The following is a 17,581-nucleotide window of genomic DNA, read 5'->3' as shown; positions in this document are numbered from 1 at the left end:
GCCGCTGGGTGGGCAGGCAGGTGTCTTACTCAGCTGTGGCTTGGGGGCGGGGACTTTTTTCAATGCCATTGTAACTTCTAAGAGTCACTAAGCGAACTGTTGTAAGTCGAGGACTACCTGTACTTTATCACTTTTTTCATATTTTTTTTTGGTCATCAAGTTTTTGACACCTTGCAAGGTGACTGGTGGTACTCCAGTGTTGCCATATCCTAAAAGTGGTACAATGGGTGAAAAGGTTGAAAAGCCCTGCCTTAAACCTTCCTTTCAAAGTATAATCTGCATACAATGTAGTGTGTAGCCTTGGCAAGAACTTGTATCTCTATTGCATACCCTAATACCATAGATGTAAAAAAAAAAAACAATATTAAATCTCCCGGAGGGCTGAAATAGTGTAACTTTATCTTGTATGGGGAGGTTATACTTGCAGTGTTGTGTATGTTCATATGTAGTTGTCCAGCTTTCCCTGTTTGTCAGTGAGTACTTTGTATAGCTTTCCATGTTTGTCATGTCAACATTTTTGACTTGGGATTTTTTTTTACTGGTTATGAATTTTTCTGCTTTGATGTGGAATAAATACCCAGTTATGAGATCTACAGTACAATTTTAAATATAAGTAATAGATTTATATTCTACTTAAAAAAAACTGCAGATATTATTAAATTTTCAATACTGCAGTTAATGGAATGTTTCATTACTTGAACTGTTAAACAGGTAATTTATTCAATGAGATTTCTGAGAACTCTACAGGACTGCGGTTGAAAACCTATATTTATGGTTAGATCATGAAATCTAGATATTTTTTATGAGTGAAGAAGGCTGTGGACATAGAATAGATCAAAATGAAATGTCATTTTATGCTGATGAAACAATAGATACAGAGAAATAAGCTGTCTGCTATTTCTCCAGTGGTCAATGTGTGTATACGTATATATAAGTATTGGGTGTATGTGAGAGAAATACTGAAGCATTAGCACATGCTATATATATGAAACCCTGCTGGAAATATCATTATCTTCTAAGAATGTAACTCTGTAGCTGGCCAAAAATGGCTTCAAGAGATTCAATAGCTAATAGACAATCCAGCACCCAGACGTCTCACAGAAAACCTTTGAAGAAATTCTGTCCATATCATATATCTGTTTCCTTGAATATATTTGGGAGGGTCTTTTCCTGACTACTTTCCCTGCATTTCAAATGAGCCTTTTTACTAATTTCATCATAATCAACCCCAGATCAAGTGACAGATTGTACGCAGAAGTAAAAGCATGGCCAAAGTAAACATATTGATCCTGTATAGTAGCAGAGTGTTATGTATTCCCTATATACAACAAATAATAAATGTTATACGCTGCCACGCAGAGGAATTTTCTTGGCTGTTTTTTTGGGAGATGAGTTAAGTGGTTAAAATTGGTAAAGGAGCCTCAATAATGGATACATCTTGGTTTGTTCCTAGGCATGATGTTACAGAGGAGTTGGTTACTGGGGCTATTGATCTGTCTAGCTTTGTGTCTTTCATCACAAGCTCAAGGTAAGTCTTTCAATTTCTGTATTCTGTATTGAATTACTGCATTGTCTGAACAATTCAAAGCAGGCAGAAACTTCAGTAACTATAACAATATCTAATGAAACTGAGGCTACAGTTGTGTGCACATGACTTTGGCTTGCACTTAAGAATTCTTACTCAAGTATGTCTTTCCACTGCATGCCTAAAATATGAAATTGGAATAGGCCTGTCTCAAAAGATGTGGAGACAGAGGAGGGGGGTCTAGAGATGGAGACATCTAGAAGCTTTCTCCACTCTTACCTAACCACAATGCAGGCATGAATTAATTAAAAGAACAATCTGCCATGTCCCCATGACGTTGCCTTCGCCAGCTGATAAACAAAGCAGAGTAATTATAACTATAAACAGCAATACATTTATGTATTGAGCCGAGGTGGCGCAGCAGTTAGAGTGCAGTACTGCAGGCCACTTTAACTGACTGTGTTCAGCAGGTCAGCGGTTCAAATCTCACCGGCTCAAGGTTGACTCAGCCTTCCATCCTTCCGGGGTAGGTAAAATGAGGACCCAGATTGTTGGGGGCAATGTAAATATATTTTTATATACATATATATATATATATATATATATATATATATATATATATATATATACACACATTGCTTACTGGTGTACACCGCTTAGAGAGTGCTTGCACTTAAAGCGGTATATAAGTCTCATAAATAAATAAATAAATAGTAAACAATATCTGCTTATCCCAGGTCTTTGGGAAGTATTTGATAGGTGGACAAAAATGCCAAATTCAGCCTAAACAACTGGGTGACCAAACTATAATAACAACAACAACCACAGTTGAGCCCAAACTGTCTGTTGCTAAGTTGTTAAGTGAGTTTTGCCCCATTTTATGACCTTTCTTGCCACAGTTATTAAGCGAATCGCTGCAGCTGTTAGGTTAGTAACCTGGTTGCTAAGTGAATCTGGCTTCTCCCTTGACACTGCTTGTCAGAAGGTTTCAAAAGGTGTTCACACGACCCCAGAACCCTGCAATTGTCATAAATACATGCCAGTTGCCAAGGGCCTGAATTTTGATCACGTGACCCTGGGGACACTGCAACGGTCCCACATGTGAAAAACAGTCATAAATCACTTTTTTTCAATGCCATTGCAGCTTCAGACAGTCTCTAAATGAATGGTTCTAAGTCGAGGATCACCTGTAATTAATTAGACTTGTATGGCACGTGCTGCCTTGGCTAAACTGGTGTTGAAGTTGGGTTTTCCCCTCTTCTTCCAACCCTACCCCAGACCAGCCTCAAAGTCTACAAAATCTGCTAAGCTTCTCTTGCTAATTTTGGAGGGAAATCCGGTTGCTGTGGTGGCTTGAAAGAGCCCATAGAGGCAGAATAGAGACTGATGGATGTCACGCTGATGCATTTTTCTGCCAGCTTAAAAAGTGAGGGAGGGCACTTCAACTCAGCAGCAGGCAAAGGCTCAGTGTTTAAAATGGGCCACTAACCTGGGTCAAACAGCTACCTCAATGTGAGTTTTAGACATCATCTTAATTCGCGATTAAAAGACCGCACCTCTTCCTCTTTCTTCTGAATTACTTGGCTAGTAAATGTATTTAGAAATTGATTCACTCTGAGAATTAAGACTCTGCCAATTGTTTATAAAACAGCTCTAAATCTACCGGGGTTGCTAGGTTTTGCTAATGGGCTGCTCTTCTTTGAGAAGTTCCCAAGGGTGTCCTTGGCTTCAACAGATGCTGCAGTGTTGCATCTTTCCTGGCAGGCCAGTTGATTTGGCTTGAATTTTTATTCAGTTTCAATAAGCACATCTCTTTCATATACTTTAGCAAGAGACAGTAGCAGCTAGACAAAATCTTTTCATGCCAAAGAGCAGCAATTGTTCATACTAAGCATGGAAACATCCCATACAATGATGTCATACATGTCTTGATGTTATCATGCAGATGGTTGAAATGATATCATGATGATCTCAAGACACGAATTAGGTATTTAAACCACTCCATTCACATGAGAACCTCATGAAGTAGGAGTTGTCAATTCCATGGAAATACCCTGGAGGTAAATTCCACCTGAAAAGTAACCAAAGTTACTTTTAACGTGCTTGGGTGGGTTTACACAGTGTCTTAAACCAGAGGTCCCCAACCTTTTGGGCACCAGGGACCGGTTTCGAGGAGATAGGTTTTTCCATGGACTGGAGAGTACATTGTTTTGTGCTGCCTGCATCTCACAGATGGGGCTTTGCTTGTTTGTGTGGACCGGTTGTTGGCATGCCACGGCCCAGTACTGGTCTACGGACCAGGGGTTGGGGAATCCTGTCTTAAACCATATGTTGACCCTCTACTTCTGGACTATTCAGTAAACAAACTATAGCTTAGCATGCATTTTAATGTGTTTTAAGTTTGGAGCTTGAGCTATAGTATACTTGAGTAGGAGACTAACTTAAATGATACCCACTGATTAATTCCCTATTTATCTAATGTGAGCCATTGACAAGAGCAGAAGGTTTGGGTCAGAAAGCCTTAATGAATGTTTTTTGTTTAGGTAGCTGAGGTTGAAAGCAAACAAAACTCTCAGCCTAGATTTCCCAGTCTGTAAAGTTGAGCTACGTTTGTCCTACCTTATAGGGTTTTTTTGTGAGAATGAGTGAGTAAATGGCTACAAATTGCACTACAGGTAGTCCTTGAACCATTCCTTTAGTTACCATCTGAAGTTACAACAGCGCTGAAAAAAGGTGACTCGTGACTGTTTTTCACACTGATAACCACTGCAGTATCCCTACAGTTGCATGATCAAAAATTGAAAGCTGAACAACTGGTACATATTTATGACCATTGCAGCGTCCCGGGGTCATGTGATCTCCTTTTGTGACCTTCTGACAAGCAAAGTCAACAGGGAAGCCAGTTTCACTTGACAACTGTGTTACTAACTTAACAACTGCAGTGATTCACTTAACAACAGTGGCAAGAAAGGTCATAAAATGGGGCAAAATTCACTTAACGACTCTCTTGCTCAGCACTGGAAATTTAGGGCCTGACTGTGGTCGTAAGTCGGAGACTGCCTGTCAAATTTTTAAGACCCATGGTAAATAATCACGCTACAATTGTATCAGAGTGAAAGACATATTGGACAGATGATAGTCAATTACTTTGTTTGGTCCTTCCTTTGTTGTAACCATGTCACTGTTTGGCGGTGGCTTTGCAGATGGTGAGAGAGAGGATGGTACCTCTTTTGATTTACTGAAAATCAGCAACATAAACAGAAAGACAATTGGAGCAAAACTATTTCGGGGCAACATTTCTAATGTCCCAGCATATCGCTTCATCCGGTTTGATCGCATCCCTCCAGTTAATTCAGAGAAATTAAGACAAATTATTAAACTGATGCAGCAAAACGAGGGCTTCATACTTACAGCCACCATGAGGCAGGATAGGAGTTCCAAAGGGACCATCCTTGCCTTGGAAGGTCCTGGAATCTTTCAACGGCAGTTTGAGATTGTTTCCAACGGTCAAGAAAATACGCTTGAACTTTCCTATTGGATTGATGGAGCCTGGAAACGGCATTCTTTGGAAGATGTGGAATTAGCTGATGTGCAGTGGAAGAATATCACGGTACAAGTTACAGGAGAAAACTTCAGTATCTATGTTGGTTGTGACCTCATTGACAGTTTGACCCTGGAAGAACCTTTCTATGAATACCTGAAAGCAGAGAAAAGTAACATGTATGCCGTCAAGGGAGCTACACGTGAGAGCCACTTTCGGGTAGGTAACGTACAAGACAGATGGTCTACAAAGTAAAGGGCCTGCAGTGGAACGTTATTTATGTCTACTACTCCTCAATTCATTGAGTCTTTTTTCCAGGGGAGGTGGCATGGGATGTTTACTTGCAATCTGAAAAATATGGTAAGTATCCTGGAGGTTGTAATTATTTAGATCAGTTCATGGCTTGGTGGCCACTGAAAACTGCAGTCTCCTCCTCCTCCTCCTCCTCCTCCTCCTCCTCCTCCTCCTCCTCCTCTTCCTCCCCCCCCAGACAAAGCATTTGATCTATATGCAAGCTAGAAGTCACAGTGATTTTCACAAGATTTCTGGTATGCTAGCACTTTGGGGAGGAAAGGCTACAGGATTCAGTTCAGCCTTCTCCAAACTAGTGTCCTGGACTTAACTTCCAGAATTTACAGCTTGCATAACTGGAGAAACCAATTTCTGAAGTAGCATATAAAATAGAAAATAACATATCCATTATTTCTAAACTGTACTTTATCAGGTGAGCGAGGAAATAAGGTAAGATGATTATAATAATAATAATAAAGTTGGAAGGGACCTTGGAGGTCATCTAGTCCAACCCCCTGCTCAGGCAGGAAACCCTATACTATTTCAGACAAATGGCTGTCCAGTCTCTTCTTAAAAACTTCCAGTGTTGGAGCATTTACCGATTCTGGAGGCAGGTTGTTCCACTGGTTAATTGTTCTAACTGTCAGGAAGTTTCTCCTTAGTTCTAGGTTGCTTCTCTCCTTGATTTGTTTCCACCCGTTGCTTCTTGTCCTGCCCTCAGGCGCTTTGGAGAATAGCTTGACTCCCTCTTCTTTGTGACAGCCCCTGAGATATTGGAATACTGCTATCATGTCCCCCCTCGCCCTTCTCTTCATTAAACTAGACATACCCAATTTCAGCAGCCTTTCCTTATATGTTTTAGCCTCCAGTCCCATAATTGACCAGTTTGGCCAACAATTTCCTGGTCTATAGGATATCTTATTCCATCCTCCATGTCTGATCTTTTGAAGCACAATCAACTATGAGTTTAGCATCTCAAGAGTCTTAAATTCCTTAATTAACACTAAATTAGACAGTTTCTCCAGGATTGAGAACTTCATAATGAGCTCCATTTTTTGCTAGCTTATACTTTAACTTTTGAAATACTCCTTATGTAATTAACTAAAATGTTAATCAGATGAATTTCTGAAAGTCCATTAGGGTGTGTAGAATGTCTTTAGTGAACATAAAATAGCTATTCAAAAATAATTGAGGGTTGTGACCATATGTTGCATGACATCAAGAAGGGAAAAAAGGCAACTTTGGAATTTGGATACTTAAGTAGGAGCTATTGAAACAATACTTTGCAAGGATTGCTTTGTTTCTTTGAATTATGGTATTATCTTAAAGAAGCACTTAAGACAGTGTCATCTTATCAGGACAATGGGCAGCATATAAATTTAATCAATAAGTAAATAAAATAAGGGCTGCTCAACTAGGGTTTCTCTTCTGCAGAACTGAAGTACATGAGTCCAGTATACCCGTCTATAATTTATTTATTTCTGACTTATTACCTTTGCTTATCAAGAACTTGGGGCAATATAAACAAAGAAATTAAACAATACATAACAAGGATTTAACAGTACATATCCACATTCAAGACACTGTTGTAAAAAAATAATAAGATAAAACTGGTTTTGTTGCCAATGCCAAAAAGAACAGTTAAAGGACTTAATGGACATTTTTGTGGAGGCAGAGGCTGCTTCAGATTGAGGGGTTTCAATCTTATGAAAAATTGAAATTTTATTCTGTCTTTCAATCCATGGTATTTCTTTGCTCAGGATTTATTTGTAAATAATTGAGAATACTATTTTGTATTTTAAATAAGAAACAGTCAGTTGTACCCTACAAGTTGGGGAAAAGTAGACTTGATTATTTAGTAAATTTATAGTCCATCCATCTCATACACATGGTTATTAATAGTCCAGTGGGTCACATTTTTTAGAAGCAAGTCCAAATGAGTTGAATAGAACTCAAAAAAGTTTACATGAAGATTGTAATCTTATTCATAGCATTTCTAGACTGTAGGAATTGGCCTATGGGTATCTCCCTGGAGTGTGCTAATTGGTAGATTAGCATCAATTGATGGATACAGATGCTAACAGCTGTATTTTTTTCACAAGTACAATACATCTATCCAAACTATTTGAAAGATGTTGAATTACACATTCATTCCGTGTTAGTCACACTGAGGTAGAAACATGTGTATCTTTTTTCTTCAGTCTGCATCTGAAGGGGGGGGGGGGAAAGTAAATTAGAAATTGCTTTCTTACTCTCTAAAACATGAGTGATGAATCGGTAGCCTTCCAGATGTCCTCAGATTTAAACTTTTATTACTCAGACCACTGGTTGGGCTGTAGATACCTTATTGCACTAATGAAGGCTGAAGAATGGAGTGACTTTTCCATTTCTAATTTTTCTTTTCTTAGCTCTACAAACTGATTAGGATAGAAAAGTAGTTAATCTTCTTAGTTCTCAACTATTCACCAGGAATAGAATGTAATTGGGTAAACACATATTACTATTTTACAACTTAGATTACAAATCCATCTGGAAGAAAACAGGACTAAACCCATCAAAGATTACTTTTAACTAATCTCTTTCCAAGGAATGCTGGAAACTATAATTTCATGAGGCTGGTAAATTATATATTTCTAATTGTTATTAGAAAATATTCAGCATCATCCCAGGATTTGGGTATTAGAAGCCAATATGCACCAACTACTATATTATGAATGTTGTTGTATTGCTCTATGGTATAGAGTTATTGTAGTTTTTAACATCTTTCCTCTATGGGATTCCATCATCGTATCGTGATTTTATTATGATCCAGTGATATTGCTTACACTAAGAAATAATCACTTGACTAAGATCATCTGATGAAGTCCATGTTAAGAAAGTCTTTAAATTATGGTCTTCTGATTCTTTATTTCTCCTTTATTATTGTGTTTATGTATCATCACATTGAACATTAGAACTTTTGAAAATGCATTATAAAGACAACTGGTGGAATATTAACTCCGTGCCATAGAAATGCTTCTTTACCCATGAACCAATGTATTTGAGAAACATTTTTATCATAATAAAAGTTGCATTTGTTAATCTATTCATTGTTAAATTCAGTTAAAAAAAAACATTCAACAACATACCCCTAACATATATGAGAAAAATGAGAAATAAGTCTTTCTGTTTTCAGGGTCTCCTACAAAATCTTTTTCTGGTTTTTGGAACTACCGTAGAGGATATTTTGCGCAATAAAGGGTGCCAGAGAAGTCAATCAGGTAAGAACAAGATGTGGCATTGTTAATTCTGGAGTTATGCACAACATTTTCCTTCTCTGTTAGGCTGAATCCAAAAGGGAGTGTAATGGGTGGTAAAGGGGAGAAGAAAAGAATGGAAATGTAAATTAATAGAATGAAATGTTTAGTATAGTTGATAATAAAATTAACCATGAATTGTTTTGCTTGCTGTTTTCTCACTACAACTCCTACCAAACATGGGCCTTTGCATTTATTTATTATCTTACCTTTATTATTTGTATAAATAACAGATTTATACAAAGTCACCCAGTCAGATTTCATACCTATAAAGAGAAGGAAGGAAGGAAGGAAGGAAGGAAGGACTTCAAAAACTTTTCAATAATTTTATGAAAAAGGAGAACAGATTCCTTTCTTTTGTGTTATAATTATATAAGTAGTAAAGTGAAGAGTCAAAAAAATTAAAATTTATACTTCCCAAATATAATACTACATACCTCATGAAGAATAAACTGCAGGTTTTTGAAACCCTGGTTTCCAACTCAGTACTTCATTGATTGGTTTATTTTAGTCAATCCTATCTCCCAAAATTTATTTTTCCAAAGAAGTAAGTGGGATTGGGTAATCTCTGCCTTTCTAAATGTTGTTGGATTCCAATTCCTATCCACCAAAGCTAGTGTGTCAAGAAATCAGGGCCGAAAATATCTGAAAAGTCATGAGCTATTATTCCATGTAAAATAGAACCGACAAGTCAATTGCCTAAATATTAAAGTGTACTATAAAATCAGTGAACATCCACCCAAAATGTAATAAATTGGCATATGATCTAGGGTCCCTCTGATATCTTTAAAAGTTTAGATTTTTTTTTATTAAGTACCATTAAAGCAAAATTGAATAGATATGACATCTCACAAAGATATCATTCATTTGGGATATATTTTTGCATTAAGAGCCAAATACAAAGAAAGATGAAGCAGCCTTATCTAAGTACATATAAAATCGTATTAAATGGACCAATTAGAATTATCTTATGCAAATGATCAGGGGTGGTAGTGGAACACCCAATATTGTTTTTTGCTGTATATCAATTGCCAACAGGATTATTATTATTTTTGCTTACTGTTTGGATTGCCTCTGGATCCATTATGATGATTGCAATCTTAATATGCTTGGTCAAAACCCAGTTGAGGTTGATGTCATAATCTCACATTAATTATGTTGCATGTGAGCAGCCTATTACACTTTTGTGTCTACATGGTAGGAAGACGTCATTTTATTCCATCAAATTGACATTTAAACATATTCCACTTCATGATAAGTTTTCCATTGTGTAGTGTTACATTTTTAGGGTTTCTAATCTGAAGTTTTAAAATAGCCAAGTAATTCAAATTTCTCAGTGCTGGAAAGAATTCATTATACACTTTGGAAAAGCATTTAGTTAGCTGTTAACACCACAATTAAATCAGTTAGTATCATTGGCAGTAAGACTTTCTGCTGCTGGTCTTTCTTTGATGAAAGTTGTATTTTGGATTATTCACAGATCAAATATCCACTTTTCTCCTATTTAGCCACTTTGACATTGTGGTTTTATTATATTTCCATTCTGGTATTCCTATTGATTTTCACTACTATAACTAGGCATAACATGGTGATGTCAGTCTGTTGCCCTTTCTCTAGACTAGAGTAGAGGTCTTCAAACTTGGCCCTTTTATGACTTGTGGACTTCAACTCCCAGAATTCTTCAGCCAGGCACGCTGGCTGAGGAATTCTGGGAGTTGAAGTCCACAAGTCATAAAAGGGCCAAGTTTGAAGAGCCCTGCTCTAGAGTCACTAGTAATGCAACTGAAGAAATACCAGCAGGTTTCTGAACATTTTAAATAGCAACTTCTAGAGCAGACATGTCAAACACAAGGCCTGGGGGCCAGATGTGGCCCGCAAAGTGGTTTCATGTGGCTTGCGAAGCTATCCTGGAAGCAGTGAGGGAACGGCCCCCACTGCATTGGCCCTGGCCCAGGCCAGCCGGGAGCCAATGTACAATTTTGTGGTGGCCATCTATGCTGAAACTCATTCAGTCTTAGCTCCATAAGCCCCTCCTCCGCATGGCCTGAGAGGAACAGTGAGGCTCTTCCACTGGACCATGCCTTGGCACTTGCCCTGGTCCCACCCCCTTCTGCCAGAGACCCTCAGATCTGTCCCACTCCTGCCCAGGCCCCCACAGGCACCCTTGACGTGAATGATGTAGAGCTGGCCATGCCCACCCAGTAGGCCACACCCACTCCATCCACGCCCACCCAGTAGGCCATACCCATCCTGGCCACACCCATCTGCCGCCCCCCAAGGGCAACCACAATGCTGATGCAGCCCTCAATGAAATTGAGTTTGACACCCCTGCTCTAGAGGACAACTTCTAAAGGACATTTCTTTTTGCCATGGTTCTTATAATTTGCCCTTTGCTTAAGGAAGATACCATTAGATATTTGGACATGGGACATAGCTTAAAAATTTATGAAATAAAAACAAATAATTAAAATATTCTGAAATAAGAATTCTGGGAATGCTGTTTTAGTTTCTCTTTACTGGCATGTAATGCTAAAATGTAATGGAATCTACATGTTTCATGAGTTCTAAATTTTTCAGACCATTCTGAAAATTAAAATTACACAACAAGGCAAACTATGGGTTTCCAAATTTGTTTCACAAGAAGTGATCGTGGAGAGTACAGAAACAATTTTTAGATGAAGATGCAATGGCAAGGAAACAGATTTCGACTAAATATTTGAAGAGAGGATCATCTGTAGGATGGCTTGCACAGTGGATTATTTGATCAATTCAAGGAAGACATGGGGATCAATGTCTATTAGCCCTGATGGCAAGGTGGCTGCCTCTGAAGTCCATCTGCTGAGAGACTAATGGGCTTCCTTATGCCATTAGTTGACCACTGTGAGAACAGATAGCTGGACTAAATGGGCCAGTTCATTGCTTATGTTCTTATGTTATGTTAAGAACCTGGTATGGGCCATACTAAACATAGGAATACTTTTGTTGCAACAATAGGCATGCAGATTGGCTGTTCCCAACTCTAAAATTCTATGGATCTTAGTTATATTGAGAGCAAGCCACTTCACTTGTAGTTCCCAAACGTATGCCAAGAATCTGGAGTTTAGGAACTGTGCCTCTGATTTTATCTTTTTTTTAAAAAAAAAAAAAACAGCATTTGTTCTTTTAGCAAAAAATGCTGCCAAAAAGCATTGTACCAGCATTAGACATGCTCTGACAGAAATGTGCAGCTTTCTGCCAACCTGGTTTAGAAAGGCTGTTGTCTATCCAAAGGGAGTGAAACATACATTGAAATAGTAACACTTAGGGAAACTTCATTTCTTCAGCTTTGTGGAGTAGAAAATAGGGTTTATACGATAAAAGAGGAGTGGAAAATCCATACAATGCACTCCTAGACCTGTTCTGTCAAGATTACCCCCTGCTCTTGTTAGTGGGGTTTTCAGTATGCTTAATACTCCCCACCCTTAATCGTACTTTTTGTGCCTGAAAAAAGCCAAAGAAGGCAAAGATCACTTAGGGCAAAATGTGGGGACAGATTTCTCTTCTCACGGTGGAGCATAATCTTTCAACCCCTCAAAATATGTTCCAGAAGGCTCTTCATCCCGTCTCCCTATCCATTTGATTTTCAGAGTGCCTAGTAAGGTGCAGGAAGAGAGGGGGCATCCCTGTCCTCCATCCCATTTCGCTTCCACTCTCTCAGCCAGACCAACTTAACGTGGTGCATGTATATGCCATTCACAGCATTATCCCAGAAGAAAAGCAGTGCCAAGGGTGAATGAAGGTCCTGGTTTCCATATAACCCCATCCTTCTTCTGAAACAGCAGAATAATTATTAGGGTTGTGCAGTGCTTTGGATTTGATTACTGAATACAACTTTGGGCTATGGAGAGGAGCAAACTTAACTCCTGGCTAGAACATCAAAAGATTTTGGAATCCAGTCCAAATGATTGCACTTCCATGGTAATTATGCCAAGTTCAGAATTGAGGCCAACTTTCCATAACATAGTAATCTCATTGGTGATACCATATTCTCCCTATCTCTCTTCCAAGAGTGTCTGCAGGGTATAAACAAAGACAAGATGATGGCTGTGTCCACACCCTGTGGACAGCCTACAAAAGAAGGTACAATTGGTCAATGCAGAATTATTTTCCTGAAGCCACATGCCTGCTACTCACCTTTATTCAGTGAAGCTAAGAAGTGTCTCCAATAATTAACAAAATTCTAAGTTTGTTCAAGCAAGTTGTTGGGACTTTTAAAAGTCCTTAAAAAGGACGCTTACGGTACCTTTAATGTTTACGCCTTAGCATTCCTACTATGCAGTCATTTCTGAAGGAAAATGATTAAGACACAAACATTTATTTTAACTACATTACTTTTTTGCTCCATTTTTAAAGTAAAATTCTGCCTGGATCCAGAATATTGAAAAGAGTTCAGAAGGGCAATGTTGTATATGATGCATATTATCAGGGCTTTTTTTTTCATAAAACGCCCAGAACAGAGTTCCGGCACCTTTTTTGGATGGAACCTTGTAGGGTAGGCAAGGCGGGTTGTATGACGCGTGTGAGTTCTGGCACCTTTTTTTTTTTTTTTTAGAAAAAAAGCACTGCATATTATGATTGTAAATGAATTGCGCTAGTTTAACAGCTTTCTATGGCATTTTTAAAGAACTTTTCCATTACCTTCTGAGATAGGAGAGGATATTTCCATAGATTTGGGATCTAAGCTGTGGAAAGGAATAATTGAAAAAACCTGGTATTCAACCTCTTTTCTTCCGTGATATAATTCGAATTGAACCTATTCCAGAAGAGATCCTTTTGAAGTCCATCTAATGCATCAATGTATAATTTTAATCAAAGGTTACAATCAGTGGAAAATATAGTAGTTTGGTGTGTGGGTATTCTCATTTTGTTTTCTTTCTTTGCAGCTGAAGTGAACACTATTAATGAGAACACAGAGATCCTTCACCTCAGTCCTTCAATCATGACAGAGTATGTTGGAGAAAACACAGAGAAGAAAGCTGAATTCTGTGATCGCTCTTGTGAAGAGCTTGGGTCTATGTTTGCTGAACTCCATGGACTACGAGTTGTTATTAATGGCTTGTCTGACAAATTGAAAAGTGTGGTAGGTACCTCCAGTCATTCTTGTTCTAAGTGGTTTCCAGCCTTGCATTCCCAGGATATAGTTGGATTACATTGGCCATTGTTTCCAGCAATGGGTGATGGGAATTCTAATCTACCTTCTGGGTTCACATGACTAAAAACCTTTCAGTAATTATGATGGTTCTATATGTCTCTCTCTCTCTCATACATATGCACCAATGGTGGGATTCAAATATGTGAAAAACTGGTTCTCTATGTGGATGCCCCTTCCAGAAGTCCATTCAGGGCCTGGGCAACAAAAAATTAGCTACCGGTTCTGCCAAACTGGTGCGAACCGGCTGGATCCCACTACTGATATGCACACTTATTTATTTAAGGGACAAAACCTTGATAAGGATAAAGATCACATATTAAGCCTTTTGCTTAATATTCTACCACCATTCATAATTAGAATCCCAAAGCACAGTTTCTTTCCCACCCTCAAACTAGATAAACATGATAGCACTATTCCAGTATCTGAGTGGCTGCCACAAGGAAGAGGGGGTCAGATTGTTCACCAGAACACCAGAGGGAAGGATGAGAAACAATGGTTGGAAACTGATCAAAGAAAGAAGCAACCTAAGGAGAAATGCCTGACAGTGAGGACAATCAACCAGTGGAACAGCTTACCCCCAGAAATCATGGGCACTCCATCACTGGAAATTTTCAAGAAGAGACTGGACAATCATCTGTCTAAGATGGTATAGGTTCTCCTGCTTGAGCAAGGGGCTGGACTAGAAGACCTCCAAAGTCCCTTCCAGCTATTCTATTCTAGAATATATAATACCTAAGAAGTTCCTCTTTGCTGATTCTAAGCCATAGACTATGTAATATAATATATGATGAATGCACCATGCTTTTCACAGTAGGCGGTTCCAGACTTGGTCATACTTGAATTCAATTCACTGAAATCACAGAATAACCTACTTCACAATTTTCTATGAGTTTAGCGACATGTAAATTAAATAGCCAAACCCAGACTAAACTGAGTCACTTTTTTTTTTGTCTTCAATCTTGTCCCATTCTTGTAGGCTTCATGGTCCAGTTCCTGCAGTTTTCTTGACAAGATTTTTCAAAAGTGGTTTGTCATTGCTTAATACTTAGGGCTGAGAGAAAGTGACTGATTCAGAGTCACCTAGCCAGCTTCATGCCCTAGCCAGGACAAGAATTGACAGATTTCCAATTTCTAGCCTGATGCCTTAACCACGACACCAAATTGGCGTTCAAGTTAACATTAGGGTGATTAAATTGGATGTGTCTGTAATGCGGCTCCAGGCTAGAGTAGAAAGTTGATTGTAAGAGATGATCTCATTGGATTTGGAATATTGAAATGACTTAGAATTTTTTCTCTTGTTTTTGCTTGGTCCTGTTGGAATTTGGTGAGAGGCAGTTAAGTTCCACTCTACCTTGATTCTTATCTATTCTTTTTTGGCTCTTCTGCTGGCCCATTTCTCTATTCATTTGGCATATACTTTGGAAACAGGTGATAGGAAAATATTTCAGCTGGCAAACCTATGCCCATTCCAAAATGCTTCAATCTTTTTTTGAATCATAGTTAACATTATAGCCAACTCTGTGCTGTTAATCAAATCCACACATTTTTATTTGCTTGCTTGTTGACTTATTTCTTCTTTTCCTCCCATATCAGAAACTGTCTTGCATGAGGCTCTCCCTTATCTTGTTCCTCTAATAGTAATTCTTTGAAGTAGGTGGGATTGAGAACAAATGGGTCATCCAGTTAGTTTCTCTGGCTGAAAGCCATTTGGACATCCCTAGTTCTCTTCCAGGACCTGAAGTATCATACTACACTGACACTCTCCACACCCTTGAAATAGATCTGAAGTGGTCTAATGTCTGTTAGATGAGTAGAATCCGGTACTGAATAAAGTTCTACTGGAGAATAGAACTTACTGCAGGAATGACTTGTAACGTTAATTGATATTTGTACTCATCCTTCCCCCCAAAAATATGGCAATTGAATTGTTTGCTTCCTTTTTGACTGATGCATTAGCTGGGTACAAATAATGTCCTTTCTAAGTATTTTGCATTTCTAAACTAATTGCAGGTCAAATTTCACATTTATTTGTTCATGATGTATTCATGATGTAACGGTTCATCTTTTTATTGTACAGTCAGAGGAGAATAACAAAATTGTATCAGAGTTGCTTGGTCCCAACAAAACCCTCAAGAACCAGACCGCTTGCTGGCAAGATGGCCGTGAATTTGCAAATAACTCACACTGGGTTGTGGACAGCTGTACAAAATGTAGCTGCCAGGTGAGACTTTTAAGACTCTTTTCAAACTATACACTGTTTCCTTATTTCAATCATGATATGTTTTTAAAGTCTGCATTGATGTGCAGGATGAATGAAAAATCACCAATGGACAGTCTTAATAAACTTCCATTTCTGTTGCTTATAAGATTGGATTTTTGGTCTGGACTGTTATTTCCATACACAGGCAAAGGAATGTAGAAGGAATTTAATTGATGCATTTAAAAAAAAAATAACAAGACAACCCATTCCAGTGTGCTATGTAGGATCTTGAACAACAAGTGTTAATAGGGTAAAGATAGTTTGTAATCCTAACTATACTAATTGTGCTCTAAATCCCATTGCGTAGAATATAGCCAGTTCCAAATTTAATATTTAGCTCATGGAGTGATAGATTGTTATTTCAAACCTTAATCAAATGCTAAGGTACCACGAACAGGAATTTATTTGTGGGACTACCTCTCCCAATTATTCCTACCCATTTTATTAGATCCAGCAGAAGGGGCGGGTTATGGGGCCCATAGACAGCTTTTCTTGTTATTGCACCTGCCCTGTGGAACATCACCCCCCCATAATTTAGGTTGGCCCTAACAATAGCTATGTTCATGGGCTTTGACATTGGGTTGTCCGTTATTATCCAAGAGATGGTTATGCAAATAATTGTTTGCTTGTTTTTTTAAAAAAACTGTGGCTGCTGATTGTATATTTTATTTTCATTGTTGGTTGTGTTTTTAATTTGTTAGCCACCCAGACTCACTATGGTGAGATGATCAATCATATAAATTGAATTAAACAAACAAAAAGTAGGAATTCTTCCACAGGAAATACAATGTTTAATTATAAAATGGTGATCAGTTCATAATCCAGGCCATGTGAAAGTCTTTGAGGAATAATTGCAATAGATCCCAGACTTGGGCCACTGGAATTATATAGCATCTTAACTTTGGTATGATAAGCTGAGCAGGGTTCTTCCTTGTTAGACTGTTTTCCTTTATATGAAGATCATTTATGATGAAAACCTTCACAGTGAAGATCATCTCCTAATTCTCCTTATACTCTTCACCTTTTAGTAACCCAGCTCTTCCTCTTTTCTGCATCATCCTCATTCTATAGAAGTGATGGAACGTGGTATCAAGAAATGCCTCTTTATACTTGGGTCAATTACCATTACTGATGAAACTAAAAGATTTTAGTTTTATCATGCCACCATACTAGTGGACGTAGAAATAGAAGCTCAGAAGCTCCAAAGTGAGGATGAAATGAAACATTTTGCCTTCTTAGACTTCTTATAATGGGCAGGCTGTGAGATTTTGTTTACCATCTTCAGTGACCTAGTGTGCAACAGGGTCTTCGTTTGTAGAACATCCACTATGGAAAATGGTACTTTGGGAGCTGATAGGAAGAAGAACATGTATATGTCAGGCCCAAGCCCAGAGATGAGACAATGAGATCCAATCAAATTCTAGCCCTTTATTTGCTTGTACCTAATGGACAGAATCTTGCCAAATTAAAGCTATAA

The 17,581-nt window shown here is 38.3% G+C and overlaps 1 protein-coding gene across 1 annotated transcript in view; it reads left to right on the top strand.

The window, feature by feature from the left end:
* The window catches only part of THBS2 (thrombospondin 2), a 56,799-nt gene that overhangs the window by 1,871 nt on the left and 37,347 nt on the right, over positions 1 to 17,581 (top strand). Inside the window, exons 2-6 of the mRNA XM_039356684.1 lie at positions 1,454 to 1,528; positions 4,729 to 5,285; positions 8,533 to 8,617; positions 13,576 to 13,772; positions 15,922 to 16,065. Coding sequence (XP_039212618.1) covers positions 1,456 to 1,528; positions 4,729 to 5,285; positions 8,533 to 8,617; positions 13,576 to 13,772; positions 15,922 to 16,065 — 1,056 coding nt within the window. The 5' untranslated portion in view covers positions 1,454 to 1,455. The remainder of the gene's footprint in view (positions 1 to 1,453; positions 1,529 to 4,728; positions 5,286 to 8,532; positions 8,618 to 13,575; positions 13,773 to 15,921; positions 16,066 to 17,581) is intronic.

This window comes from Crotalus tigris, unplaced genomic scaffold (genome assembly GCF_016545835.1).
Source record: "Crotalus tigris isolate CLP2741 ecotype Arizona unplaced genomic scaffold, ASM1654583v1 scf7180000018827.215517, whole genome shotgun sequence".
In the NCBI taxonomy this organism is placed as follows: domain Eukaryota; kingdom Metazoa; phylum Chordata; class Lepidosauria; order Squamata; family Viperidae; genus Crotalus; species Crotalus tigris.
Note: the sequence above shows the minus strand (reverse complement) of the source record. Positions and strands in the feature narration are given on the sequence as shown.